This window comes from Molothrus aeneus, chromosome 6, assembly GCF_037042795.1.
Source record: "Molothrus aeneus isolate 106 chromosome 6, BPBGC_Maene_1.0, whole genome shotgun sequence".
Taxonomy (NCBI): Eukaryota; Metazoa; Chordata; class Aves; order Passeriformes; family Icteridae; genus Molothrus; species Molothrus aeneus.
Genome location: NC_089651.1, coordinates 47,261,053 through 47,275,635, shown reverse-complemented (window position 1 = coordinate 47,275,635; position 14,583 = coordinate 47,261,053). Strand labels below are relative to the sequence as shown.

General features: G+C 50.3%; 1 protein-coding gene across 1 annotated transcript; it reads right to left on the bottom strand.

Annotated features, from left to right (window-relative positions):
- Positions 1 to 1,391: 1,391 nt before the first annotated feature.
- On the bottom strand, positions 1,392 to 14,574 carry CHGA (chromogranin A). The gene is made up of 8 exons (XM_066551938.1): positions 14,385 to 14,574; positions 13,868 to 13,914; positions 10,023 to 10,116; positions 9,539 to 9,607; positions 7,466 to 7,564; positions 5,366 to 5,869; positions 4,467 to 4,939; positions 1,392 to 1,946 (listed from the first exon to the last, which is right to left on the bottom strand). Exons 1-8 carry the CDS (start codon positions 14,428 to 14,430, stop codon positions 1,863 to 1,865), a joined length of 1,416 nt encoding a protein of 471 aa, XP_066408035.1. The 5' UTR covers positions 14,431 to 14,574; the 3' UTR covers positions 1,392 to 1,862.
- Between the last annotated feature and the right edge of the window lie 9 nt (positions 14,575 to 14,583).

Sequence of the window (14,583 nt, the reverse complement as noted above, 5' to 3'; positions counted from 1 at the left end):
GTATTGTCCAAATGCTTCTTGAACTCTATCAGGCTTGGTGCTGACAATTTCCCTGGGGAAGCTGTTCCAGCTATAAATACAATATATTTACAATAGACAATATTCAGATTAAAAATACAGTATTCAAATTAAAATTTAGGTGAAGATCAATATGTAAAATGTGATTTCTTCAGGTGGGGTAAACTCCCTAATTGACAATTTAGTACTGGTTCTGTGCAACACCTTTAGTTTCACTTCGATTCCTCCATGTTTCCCTGAGGTTAAAGAGAGTGGGGTCTCCTCAGGATGGTGTTGAAAGACACAACTTGCTCCAGTGCACCTTCCCCAGCCAGGCTCTTGCATGGATGGTGCCCTGTGCCAGGGCAGTTTTTGGGCCTTGCCTTGGCCTCAACACCTCCTCTTGCCAATGAGTGCCTGCCCAGGGCTGGGGGTGAGGGCAGTGCCCACTCAGCAGCTCCTGCTTCTCCCTGGGAAGCTCATCCTGTGGATGAGGTACAGCTCTGGAACCACGCACCTCCTGTGCCAGGGAACCCCACTCACACACACCCCTGTAATGCACTCCACAGGCCAACAGCACTGAGGGGTTTTGCAGAATAAAGAAATAAGCTGAGTTCAAAGTCTGGCAGCCATTCCCTGAGCATCTCAGCTGTTCTGTGGGCTGCAGGTAATGGGAGAGAACTAAGCTTCAGATTGGGGGGTCTGGAATACAGCCCTGGCAGTGGGTGGATCTTTCCCTCTCCAGCCAATGCACATAGAACATCTAAAATATGATCTGTGCTCAGAGATTTTGGGGCCAGCTTCTGTAACCCAGGCACCCCTTGGTCCTCCAGCTGCCCAGTGGTCTGAAGCCCAAAGGATGGAAAGGTTCTGTCTGTAAGCACAGTGCCAGCTGGTCACCATGGCTCCTGTGAGCCAGGGCACAGGCGGGACATCTCTTTGGGATGGCCCATCACCTCTGGGCCGTAGTTCTCCTCCTGACTGGCCTATTTGTTACTTCTTTCTAACCTACTCAGGTGTTCCCCACATGGCTTGACTTGGTCAAGTATTGCCCAGTGTTTAAACTTTTAACTGTGTTCTCTCTGTGTTCATTGATAAGCCTCAGATGTGACCCAAGTCTCACCGAAGCACCCAGGACGCCCAGTGCCAGGGGGTGAGCAGTGTGGCACCAGCGGCCCCCGGGTGGGCAGGGAGAGCCCCACGGTGCTTGGGACCACAGGGAAGTGTCCCTGATGCCAGGCCCCGGAGGGCAGCAGCGCTGGAGCCCGGGTAAGGAGGGAAGCACCATCACAGTGTGTCTGTGGTGAGGGGAGCCCTCTGTTTCCCCCCTCTTCACAGCACTGTCCAGGCCCTGCAGCGTGCTGACAACTGACACTGAAGCTGCCAAAACAAAGGAAGGAACCCACTGCAGTTTTATTTTTCCTTAGATAAATTTTTTATATAGAATATATTACAGTCAGAGTTCTCAGCTTTTAATCAAAAGATAACAAGTTATTGCAGTTTTTTACCCAGTGCAACTACCGGTGAAAGAACTTTCTAGAAAGCTGTCCTGTCTTTTAAAAAAAAAGAGGGAGAAAACCCCACCCAGACAGAAAATACACATGTAGGTCGCACTTCGCACCCACGGGCGCCCTGCCGGGCATGTGGACATCGTGTGGAGAGGGCAGCGTGAGGTGAGGCAGCGGAGATGGGCACAACACTATGGCGAGGGAGGCAGGCCTGGGGCTAGCGGGGTCGGTTCCTAGGCACGGTGCTTCTGCTCGGCTTAACTGCTCTTAGATCGGGAAATGAACGCGCGGTGGGAGGGACGGAGGCAGGGAGGGAGGAGGGCGGCGGCGCTGCTGTCGCGGGGAGCGCCGGGGCCCTCAGCCTCGCCTCAGCTCGTGCAGCTTGTGGGCGACGCGCTCCAGCTCAGCCTCGATGGCCGCCAGGCTCTCCAGCTCCTGGTCCTGCAACAAAAGCCCAGGACTGTCAGCGGCCACAGGCGGGCAGCCCTCGCCCCCCAGAGCTACAGAGAGCACAGCCTTGTCCTGCCCCATCCCTTCAGCCTGCATTTGTCTCTCTGAACAGACCGGTGTGCACAGCACTGGTTACTTCTGCCCTAATGTTGAATTGCTGCTGCTAGTGATGCAGCTGCCATCCTTCCCCCGTACCCTGCCGGGCAGGGCAGCCCCCAACGGGGCTGTGCTCCCAGAACATGGGGTTGGCGGGAGATGGCTGCTGCAGGGGAGCCAGGGTAGGCTCTGGCAAGCAGCACTGGGTGCCAGCGCCGAGTCAGTGCCCTCAGACCGGGATGGGCACCACTGCCTGCCACCTTCGGGAACTGCAGCATGGGCCCTGCCCTCTCCCCACCCTGCCTTGGGTCTTGGCTTGCACCTCCGCAAGCAGAAGATACTTTTCCTGGGAAAATAGTGACTGAGGAAGCCATCAGTTCAAAGGCTCAAGCTGCCCATTACTTGGTGCATCTTGTGCATCTATGCTGTCTTGCTATGCATCTTGTGCATCTTATGCTGTCACCCATAGCTGATTTATTTAGTGCAGGTACTCATGCCTGACTGCATGGCTTTGCCTGAGCTCAGGTCATATCCAGCTGGCCCTGCCTTGCTGCCGTCCCCAGCCCTGCCTGTCCCTCACAGCTGTGGCCACCTGGGCTCTCTGCAGACCATGCACTCAGCATAGCAGCAGGCTCTGTGTGAGCAAACTCGGTGCTGTACCTTTTTCCATTGGCAGAGCCGAGGTGACAGCCCCTCTCCTGTGTGGAGGGAGCAAAGCCTCGCTGTTGCCTTCAGCAGCTGCAAATCACAGGTTGACCCTGAGCCACTGCACTGCATATGGCTGGTGTGCGAAAAGTAAAGGAAGTATGAAAAAGGGGGTTGTTTTCTCTTCTGAGCTGTTTTCCTGAACAGGGAAAAAAGTCACTCTGCCCCTCCACTGAGCCCTTGGCTCAGCCCCTGGGAAAGCTCTGGCTACAGTAGGGTGCCAGGAGCTCAGGGTGCCTTCAAACACCCAGGGTGCCCAAGCAGCTGTTCCATTTTGTTTGAAGTGGGTCAGGCAGCAGCTGGCTGAGCTCACCTTGCTGGAGAACTTGGGCTGCAACTGGAGCCTCCAGAAAGGGAGAAAAATAGGTTCTGAAATTCTCTACAGCATCCAGAGAGAGCTTGGTCAGATCCAAACCATTGCCTGTGTGCTCTGGCTTGTATCTGCCTGGTCCCACATGCTGAGTCCTGGAAAGTGCAGGGGACAGCACCCCCAGCCCTTATCTGAACCCACACTGACCTCGCTGGCCAAGCCACACTGCCCCATGGCCCAAAAATGAAGAGAGGGACAGCAGCCAGAGCTTGTGCCTTCCCTCACTGCTGCATGCCTGGCTTTCCTCACTGACTCCCAGAGGCCCTGATCTAGTTTAAAAAGCCAACCAAACAAAAAAGTCTTGCTGCATCTGTAAACACAGCAGTTTTGCAGCCTCAGCAACCTCCTTTCCAATCCCCATTTGGAGACTGAGTCTGGCACCTTGCAGACAAGGTGCACCTCAGAGCCACCCACAGGGGCAGGTGGGGAGCAGCCGCTCTGGGGTGTGAGCAGCAGTGGTGGGAGGCAGATGGGACAGCCCACCCCACTGCACCCCTGCTTCGAGCTGAGACATTTGGCTTTGCTTTGAACCAGTACAACTGGAGATGCTCTCATGGGGGGGATGCTGATGGGCAATTTTTGGCCAATGGTTTGGCACATAACTGAGGCAAGAGGGGTGTTTTGGAGGCAAGAGAGCCAACTAGCTTCACTCACCCGCTGCCCCAGCCTGTTCCCAGGCACCTGACCATTGCCTGTCCCAGGCTCACAAAACACAGTTCCCTGTATTATCCCAAATCAACTGTGCCTGGAGCTAGGCCTCAGCACAAAGGTGAACCCACCAGCAGTTCCTGACTGCTGGGGTTGTGCTGAGCTATTACCTAGCGTCACTCAAGGTATCAGGGAAGGAGGTCTCTGACTCTGGAAGCCTGGCTCAGATGTAGTTCTGTATTCTGTCCACCATTTCCACTCCAATGCCTCAGGTTTCTCACCACAGCTGCACCCCTGATTTAGCTCTGCAGGAGGTCTGACATTACTCACTCCATCCCTGAGACAGGGAAAGCTTTCCTTTTGACTTGGAAGGGCTTTGGGACACAAGGACTACCCCAGTTATAGCCCTGGTCACTGTGTCTGGCCAGTGCAGAAATGCTGTCACTGGAGACATGACTCTGTGGGGCAGGGAATGCTTTTGCACTAGTCACGAAAACAAGGACAAAAACCAAAGGCACAGCAGGTGCAAACTTCAATAATACCTGAGGCTGAATGACTGGAAGTTCACTAAGCATCAACTTAATGCCTCAGAGGACCACTGCTGGCTACATTTATGCCAGTATACCATCCACATCTCCAAGAGTACTTTGGATAACTGGGTGGGATTTATTCTTAAGCCTGTGTACACCAACCTCTGTTCTCCTGTTAGCGCTGCCTTCCTCATCCTTCTTTTCTTCAGGCATGGGAGCAAGTGGAAAGCCTCCTTCACTGCTGTCTTCCTTCGAGTGATGCTTCCATGACCTTCTCACATCTTCCTCTGGACTACTGAAGGCATACTTGCGGGACCTAAATGTCTTTTTCATGGACCTATCTGTGTCTTCCTCACTATCATTTTCCTCCATGCGCTTCTTTGCTGTCAGCTGCTTGGCCAGCTCATCCATTTTGTTCCACCTCTTGGTGTCTTCCCACTCCCTGGAGGACTCCTCCTCCATCTCATCACTTTTGGCATTCCTGGGCTGAAAGGTGTCCTCTTCTCCCTGCACCTCCTCATCCTCCAGGCGATGCCTTCCTCCTCTCAGTGCCCGGGGCTGCTCTTCTTCCTCCTCTTCCTCCTCCTCTTCAGAGCTCTGCACATCTTTTCCAAATCCCAGCTCATCATCGTTATCTGAAAGAGCATTAAACAAAGCAGTGAACACAGCTGTTAACCTGTTTAAGGTCCACCTTTGAACTGAGCTTTCAGTGGTGAATCTAGATTTCTTTACTTAGGCCTGCTTTCCCAAGATTCTGGAAATACCCACTGTCACATTGCCATGTCAGTAATGGGGCTTGAAGGCAGCAGTCAAAAGCCCTGTAGGAAGCTCAGGGAAGATGGATGAGTTGTCCTGAGGATCTATGAGAGCTGAGCAGTGAGGCAGCTGCAGGGCCTGTGTGTCAGATGTTTGTGGTGGGGTCTGGGTGGCTGCTGGCTGGTGTGTTTCTGTAAACCCAGTAAGCACCTGCCCCAACTCTTTGGCTTTGAAGCCTCTCACCCATGTGTCTCAGTGCCCTCAGCTCACCCCAGGAAGGTATCAGTGCAGTCTGGGATACGTACTGTCACCTCCCTGCATCTCCTCAGCCTCCTCAGCCTCTTCAGCCAAATCGAGTGACCTCTCTGCTTCAGTAGGGTCCTCCTCTGCAGCTTCACCTCCATCATCCTCCCGCTCCACACGCTCCCCTGCTACCTCCTTGCTGTGCTCCTGACCCTGCCTGGATGGCTCTTCTCCCTCATCCTCGAGCTCCAGGCTGTCCCTGGAGCCTCTGGGCTCCTCCTCTTCATCCCCTTGTTGCTGCTGCTGCTCATCCTCACTGAAATTTTTGCCAATGTGGTTGTCCAAAACTTTGTTTCGATGGGTATCCTCTGTATCCCTGATGTCATTGCTCTCAGCTTCCTCCTGATCCTCTTTCTCAACAGGGTTGGTATCCCATGGCCTGGGTTCCCTCTCCTCCAGGCTTTTTTCCTCCTCTCTTGATTCTTCATTTTGCTGGGGCTTCTGTGCTGCCAGCTCAGCCAGGGACCCTGTGGGCTGCTCCTCTTCAGGGTGCTCCCCTGCAGCATCTGCAGAGGGAGAAACAAGAAGAAAAACCTCTGCTGAGAGCTCATTTCACAACCAGCAAAGGCCAAGCATTTCTCAGGGAGCTTCAGCCCTGTTCAGCAATCTGCTCAGCCAGCCCGTGGATCCTTTTGCAAGTCACTTCAGCATATGCTTGCATTCAAGCAAGGCAGCGTTCTCTCTGGTGCCTGTGCTCCTGGAGAGACTTGCAAGGCTGAAGTTAGACATATGCTGAAGTGTTTTGCTGCAGCACAGTCCTCATCACCATCTCTTGAGATGCCAGCCACGAATTCACCCTGCATGAAACGAGGCTGCATGTAAAATTAAATTATTTAGGAATGTAATATGGCACTTGCACAGCTCTCCCTGCTCCAAGTGCTGCACTCACATCACATCCTTATTTCTCCCACCAGGCTGAAGAGGCAGCCAGCCCTGTTCACAAGGTGCTGGAGGGAGGAGGGGTGTCTCTGCTTCTGCAAAGGAGCTACTCAGCAGGAGCTTAATGTGGGCTGAGTATTTGCTCTTGCTCAAGGGAGACTAGCCTCTTTTAACACTGTTAGCCAGAGAAAACACTTTGCAAAAAGAATATGGGAGTTTAAAAGCTAGAGAGATTTGTAAGGGTAAGTGCAGCCCCAAGGAGGGCTGAGGAGTGTGCCAGGATGCAGAAAACTGGTCACATAAGGCTGATGGCCCTCTGTGACACTGTGCAGATGTCACCAGACTGTCAGTGGGCCTGGTTGGCCCATGTGCCACTTTTCATCTTCACTTCATCTTCCTTCACCTCCACGCTGCTGGAGCAAGAGTTTCAGGTGTGTCTTGGCAGGAGGGAGATGCAGTGCCACCATCCTACCTGTTGGATTTTGGTGGTGCTGGCTGCAGCAGCAGCCCCTGAGGGTGTCACTCCTCATTGCTCTAAGTAGTTTTGGACTGGTGTCACAGCAGTGCTGTGCTGCTGTGGGCCAGCCTTGTGCCCCAGAGCTGCTTGAGACCCTCTGTGGGCACCCAGCTGCTGCTGGACGAGGAGTCACATCACCCCACATTTGCATTGTATCTTCCTGACAAGAAAAAGGGAAGGGGCCAACCCCTTCTTCCAGCTAAACTGCCTGTCTGTAGTAAGGCCAGAGAAACACTGGCAAGGAGAAATCCCAGCTGAAGGTGATCTTTCCAAGGTACAGGTGTTTTGTGCAGATGAGTGCACTGTGTGTGTTTGAATTTTCCCTTCAGAGACTCATTACTTAATATCTTAGGTGCCTGGAAACAAGGGTGACAGGCAAAAATCCAGATCACCCTTGCCTGTATCACTGACTCTTTCAGTGTGGGATTTCCCTGTGATTTAAATGTTATAAGTGAGTAAAAGTGTCAGCAGCAGGGTGGAAAAGTCAGTATCACTTTAGTAACTTGACCATCACCAGTTACTATAGCTCAGAGATTACATGTTGTTTGAGCTGGTAAATAAGAACAAAGCAAACTCCAGGTTGCTTGTGTGTGTCAGCAGCAGCATCAAAGAAAAGAGAAGCAGATGGACATATCAAGGCTATTTGGAAGAAGATCCTTGTTTACAGCCTGAACTGGATTTCCCGGGGGTGGAGGCTGACACTGACCTCTCTGCTTGTTCTTGTTGTTCTGACTTTCAAGGACTTCGGAAAGTTCATCTTCAAAGCCGCTATTTTTCTTCTGCTGCTGAGTTCTTTCATTGGCACCTGTGTCAAGTAACAAAAGGTAGGGAAAGTCAACAGTTCCTTCTGTGTTTCAGAAAGTAGAGGTAGGAAAGTAGTTCTGTGCCCCTTATGTTTGCTGTGGGAAAAATCCACCTGGGAGCTGGGAGGAGTGAGACTGGAGGGTATGTGAATCAACTGCAGCAACAAAACCACAATCAAAAACAACATCTGCAGGAAAGAAAATGGTCTCTAATAGAGATGCAGGGTTGTCAGTAAAACTAATATTGATGGAGATCTAGGGAATAAGAGGTGCTGAACTGCAGCACACTGAGAGCAACAAAAGACTTCATCACCAGAGTATTGAAAGATAAAAATTGCCTTCTGCCAGATTCTGCCTATGCACCTCTGAGGTGAGCACTGAGAGCTCCTGTATCCTGCAGCCTGGTTGTGGGGGCCCCTCTCCCCTGTGTGGTGGGAGGAAGAAGCAGCATTCATTCCCACTGCAGGGGTAGTCTCCAAGGCCCCATACCTTGGCTCTGGGGTTATGGAGCCTGCTAGAAAAATACAACACCCTGGAGACAAGGCAGCATGAGCTGGAGGTTAGGCTGCAGCTGTCCTGGCAACCAGCAATGGGATCTGCAAGCCAAACAAGCCTTGTCTAAACTAGCTCATGCCCTGCTTCTGTGCCTTAATGCAAGAGCAAGAGCCAGTGCTGCCAGCCTAGTACTCTAGCACAGAACTCAATGGTGTGGGCTCTCCAGCCTGAGCAGGACCAGCTGCACTGGCACAGAGGACACCAAAATTAACACCTTTGCTTTTCCCTTGGTCTACAAGACTGTTCCACCCCCAGTCTCTACGATCTATAGGCTGGATCTCACGTTACCCTGGGACTAAGTGGTGTGATGGGCTCAGGCAAGAGTGGAGCAAGGTGAATCTCCATGTAACAAGTCCCTTCTCGTGGACTCCATGCTTAGTGGCACAGTCTGTCTGTTTTCCGAGTGCTCCTCCTCAAATCCCTGGTGTGCCTGGGCAGCCATATCCCAGTATACTGAAGAGACCCTGTCTTGTTTCTTCTGGATCACCAGAGCATCCATGGAGTCTATCTGAGGTCACTGAGCATCTGGCCTCTCCACCATTTGGGTAGTGACTAAAATATGGCTTTGGGGCCTGCATGAGACTCTTTCCCAATTCCGACTTCACAAATTTTTGCGCTCCCTGCAGCCTGGGACTGCCCTGTTGCAGCCTTACCCAAACAGAGGGGTCTGGACTAGCTCTGAAGTAGCCTTGCCTGGGATCTGCATGTTGGCTCTGGGCAACTGGGTACCCGAGAATGTCCCTTTTTTCCCTCAACACTCCTTGGCACAGCTCCATGGTGTTGCTGCTGCTCCCACATTGACCAGTGCAATTGACCTGTGCAATTGACCTGCACCTCTCCAAACCAAAGAAACTTGCATTTGAGTTAAGGAAGCCATGAAAAAAATACCCATTAGCTCAAGAATATTTTCACTGGGGTCTTTAAGGTGAAAGTCTTACTCACTGTTCAGTGGGGCTTTCCTGCTGCCACACCTGGGTTTAGTGCTAGACTCCAGCTGCACAGACAGTGGAAGTTTTCTTACCTTTAATTCTAGTTTGGGAGCTGGTTATTTGTTGGTTATTATTATTTGGTATTTGTTGAATTAGATTATTTGTTGAATTAAATTACAGTGTTTTCTTTTAGAGTTCTCACACGTCAAAATATCTTGAGACTACATCACCACCAAGTTACATTGATAGCTATTGAAATTATCAGATACATATTGGAGTTATTATAAACAAAATTCCTGTCCCCACTGACACAATCTCGCTGAAAATATTGGAACGACATTTCCTAGGGCATATTTATATGATCTCAAATTAATATAAAATAAAAAAATGAACACAAAACCAACCAAACAATAAAACTCTATAGGGGACTACAACATAAGAAAACAATCTTCCCTATAGTTACATTCCCACAAAAATATACTGGCACTGTACCTTGTGCAGCAATTTCCTGAAGTTCCTTCAATAAGTTTTGGTGGCGAAGGATAGAAATAATTCGCTCATCTGCAACAGGGGAGACTTCGTACAGAAAGTAGTCAAAGCAAACCTCCCCCCAACCCCAGGAAATGAAACAGAACCCAAATGCCACTCCTTCATTTGCTCTTTTCTTTCCCTTGGTCTGATTTGCTCTCACATCTTAACCATGTGTTTAAGACGACAGGAAGGTCCTATGAGAACCAGGCAGTTTGATGTCACCAGCACCCCTGTTGCCACATGGCAGCACGAGGCATGGCCTGGGACAAGCAGTGGCTCCATCCCTGCTCCTGGGGCCCAGTACAGCCCAGTGGAAGAGGAAGGTGAATGTGTCAAGGACCCTTGACAGGGGTCCAGAGGCCAGGGCTCAGTTGGTCAGGGCAGGACCAGCCCTACTTGCCAGATTTGCTTTTGCTGATGCCCAGCACTAAGTCTGAGGCAGTACCTCCTCGCAGAGTTTCTAGGCATTCCTCACTGATCGGCAGGGGGTTTGGCTTAGATAAAGTATCAGAGATGACCTCTACAATGCACTTCATCACCTAAAAAGAGACAAAAATACAAATTAAAGAACTAGTTTTTTTGTCTTTTGTTCCTACTTGTTACCAAGGCTAAAGTACAGCAGGTGATGGCACAGGTCTTCTTGCTTTTCTGGTCAAGCTGGAACTGAATGTTCAGTTCTTGTTTTCCCTAGTTCAGGAACAGAAGGTGCCTCCTGCAACTGAGAAGTGAGGAAATTACATGTGACAATGGAAAGAGCTTCTTCCACATGACACTCAATTCAGCTGAGGATTGCATGGTTTCAGACCACACCAGAGTCTGAGCACATCTGGAGAGTAAAGGCTATCTGAATATATACACAGAAAATCCAAAATCATCCTCTTTAAGTCAATATATCTCAACCTCCATCTCCAAAAAGGACTCACTGGGAGGTTGTAGAGAGCAAAAAGTGGTCATAGCTGTTCAATAGATGACCTTGAAATCTTAAAAGGTCTTCAAACCCTGGGAAAGACATCATAGTTAGATTGAAGCCAGGCATGGAAGGTGAGGTGAGGCAAACTACTTTCGAACACAGATGAGAAATACTGCTCTCAAGCCCTAGAAAGGACAAGACACTCTGGAGAAGTGTTTGACCTTGTGCTTTGAGTATTCAAGCCGTCTGTTAGAGACTGGAAGAGCTCTACAAGATGACAGGTCATCTGAGAGCAAAGAAGTTCTGACATAGCTTCTCAGACAGGATGAGCTCTGGGCCCACCCTTTCCAGTAGCCTGTTTTGTTGGTGTAAGGCCAGGAGCATTATTTATGTAATTTGTCTCCTGCACTGAGATTGCAGGCATCCTTGCCATGTCAAGACACACTGCTGGGAGCCCTAGTGTGTGGTCATGAAGATCCAAATGATCACACAGGACAGAAACATTCACTACAGTCTGGTGATGATTGGTAGGGTAGGAATCAGGCTGCTTAGTTCAAAAGGGTGATTTTTTATAATGCAATCTAGGAACAATGCAGGGCTCACAATTGCCTGTGGGAAAAAAGAGAGGCTAAATTGGAAAAAAGAATACAAGTTAAGCCTTGGAGGCAAAAATTTCACTCACTGAACCTCTTTCTCCTGATGATTTCAGCAGGCAGCCCTGAGAGCCCTGACCTCCCTCACAATGTACCATTCTCAGGAGAGCAGAGCGCTGTGGCTGCAGTAGAAATTAAACACGAGCCAGCAGTCCCCAGTCATCCACAATGCTGTTCATTCAAGCAGTTGGATATATTCACTGGACAGCTGGAATGGGCAAATTCTCACCCTGTGTAAGGAGAGAATTCTGCTCTTGCAGATCACAGCCATAAAATGTTGAACTCTACACCTTACACAGTTTGAAGGAATTGCCTAATGGATTAAAAATGCTACAGGAAAGATAAAAAAAAAAAAAAAGCAGGGGGATTTCCCTGGTATAATTCTCCTATATCACAAGTGATCCATTAATACTGATTTTAGATGACTTTGAGTTACTCTGTCTTTAAATAGAAAAAACTCCAGAATCTGATATTTCCCCCTCATGTTTCCCAACCTCTGGACCCACTTATTATAGCAGTATTTGATGCAGCTTCAGAAGTTAAGACTTTCTCAGCGTGAGAAGTAAGACTCTGGTTCAATGAAATATTCTATTCAAGATTTTTCAAAACTTCTAAGCTGGTCTAAGGTCTTTGTCTGAGCACAAAGAGACACATCACTCACCACAGAAATACATTCAGCTCTGTGGAGGAGCTTTGTAAGGTAATGAAATGAGCAGTGCAGTCATCCCACAACACTCTCCTTGTCTTTCTGTTAGAGGAAGTCTTGCAGAGTGAGACTTCACAAGGTCATGAAACAACAGCCTGCATCAGGAAATGGAGGAGATCCTTTCCAAATGAATGTAATTAATCCAGTGCAGAAACTCAGACTGGAATTTTGCCATAGCTATCATCTAACCATGAGCATGTAACTAGATCCTTAAGAGCAGCTCACAATGTCCCTACACAGAAATCTCCAAAGGATTGTGCCCTTACAAGGACAGACTTCTCCATATTTGAGCTCAGCTATGCCCTTCTAAAATGTATGGTTGTAAGTGAGAAATAATATCCTTCAAGCACAAGAGTGGGCAAGCACCAGAGACATTGTAAATGCTTTGGTCTTGTTCAGCTCCCTATGCAAAGCCCTTGGTGTAAGGAAAGTCTGATGAGCTGTCCAGGAAAGGCCTGAAGGTGCAGACTACCCCTTACACAGCCCTGAGCCACCCACAAATGCTGGTGGCACAGAACATGGTGTGTATGTAGGAAGAGCTGCAGTGCTTGTTGCTGTATTCATGTGATGATATCCCTGCCCTAATCTGTTCCATGAGACCAGGAATTCCTTTCCTGAAATGCTGTGTCTCAGAGGATAGTGAAGGCAGGAAAGCCCTAATAGTTTCTTTCAGTTGCAGCAAATCTAAAAGAAAGCTGATTTTGCTCTCTGTTAGAGCCTGTGTCAGTGTAATACCCAGGGAAGAGGGGCAGTCTTGGGAAAGTCCTTTCTTGGTGGAAGCATTTCCATGGAGTTGCACCAACTGCCACAAAAGTGCCCATTTTTAACACATAGAATATACTGGGGAATAGACCTCACAAAGAAAATCATATGATTAATGGATTGTCCCATCAGATGCCCACTCTGGCATAGAAAGTTGAAGGGCTAAGTGCCTGTCCCACATCCTCTTCCTCAGCAGCACACAGCCTGAGGAAGGCACCCAGAGTCTCACAGCTCATGGCTCTGTCCCAGCAAGGGCTAAGCAGGCTAAAAGTCTTAACAAAGCATCTGCTCTGCAGCCCAGGCACGTCTCACAGGACACAGGGAGGTGTTGCTCATGGCACACGTCCTGCAGGTAACTGCAGTGGGGCCTGTGGCTGGGACTGGCATCAGTGTGCCCTCCCCTGCTGCTGCCTGGGGAAAAACATTGTGTGGCTAGAGGATTTCATAACACAAAATGGTTCAAGAAGTAAAAAGCAAAAATGCTGGAGTTTCCTCTGTGGACATGAATTTCCAAAAAAATTTTCATTTGGGCAGCCGAGAGATCATCTCATATGAAAGATGGGGAAGGGGGTGGGTCAGGGAGTCGTATCTGACACAGGTAAACACAGGCAAACCCCCCTGTCCAAGCATTTAGGAGCCAAAAGGCCTTTGGGAGTGCACGTTTGTGAAGCGCGGCTATAAATGTTGGAGGGTGTGACACAGATATGTGCACAGAAGCCTGTAAGGGAGGGCTGGAGAGGTCAGCCAAGTCCTGCACTGCTCATAGCCATCCAGACAGGCTGAGCAGGAGCTGAGGAAGGATTAGCAAGCTGAGAGTACCAGTTGCCTATTTTTCCAGAGCATGCATGTTTAAGTAGCACACAAACTCAGACGTATACACCTCCAAACACACACAGTTCCTGAATCACATCTCCCCCCACTCTCCCCTGAGTCACGTCCTGTTGGGAGCTTTGAAAAGCTGAAAGTAGGAGGACTAAGGAGAGTTTTACCCAGCCTCCATCTCCTCTCCAAACAGGCTTGCCTCATCCCCCTGTCGCATCCTGAAGGACTTCCTTGGCTGTCCAGAAGTGGATGCACAAAGGCTAAATTCTGTTAGGAAGGGAGCAGAGATGGATCCTGCTTGGGGGATCTCATGCAAATTCCTGGCACTTTCTACGGGGTATTTCAGTGGGAGTGGCCCAAACCCAACTACCTAGGTGGAGGTGAAATATCGTATCCTTTCTCTTCATTTGACCCTTCCACTACAGGCTCAGCCTTACCTTAGTGTCGCCCTTATTCATGTCATTTGTCACAGGAAGGGAGACAGCTGTAATGTAAGGGGAGGGGGAAAAAAAGGAGAACTTGTTATTCATGTCATCTGGAAGACAAGCAGAGAAACATTATTTTGCTAAAATGGGAGTGGAGAAAAGGGGCAACTCTCTCTGATGGAAGTGTTCCCTGGGCGCAGCAGCTGGATGTGTGCACTGTGCCCCTGAAGGGAAGGGAAGGGAAGGGAAGGGAAGGGAAGGGAAGGGAAGGGAAGGGAAGGGAAGGGAAGGGAAGGGAAGGGAAGGGAAGGGAAGGGAAGGGAAGGGAAGGGAAGGGAAGGGAAGGGAAGGTGCCTAGGCTGGCAGGGCCCTGCGACGCTCGGCAGTGACCTTGCGGCGGCCGCTGTCCGCGGTGCTGAAGGCGCCGGGCCGTCCCTGTCCGCGGTGCTGGGGGCGCGGGCGGAGCGGGGCCGGCGGGCAGCGCTGCCCGGGGCCCGGGGGGACACGGACCCGTCCCAGCCCCACTTACCCGGCACTGCCAGGAGCAGCACGGCGAGCAGTTCTGGCCGGCTCATGGTGCTGGCGGGATGGAGGCAGGGAGAAAGGGGCAGAGGACGAGACTGCCGTGGCGTGGGGGCTCCAGGCGAGGTGCCGGGGGGAGAGCAGCACGGAGCGTGTGTATCTACGCCAGTGCCCTGGCTGAAGATCCCAGATGGGGCACTGCAGCA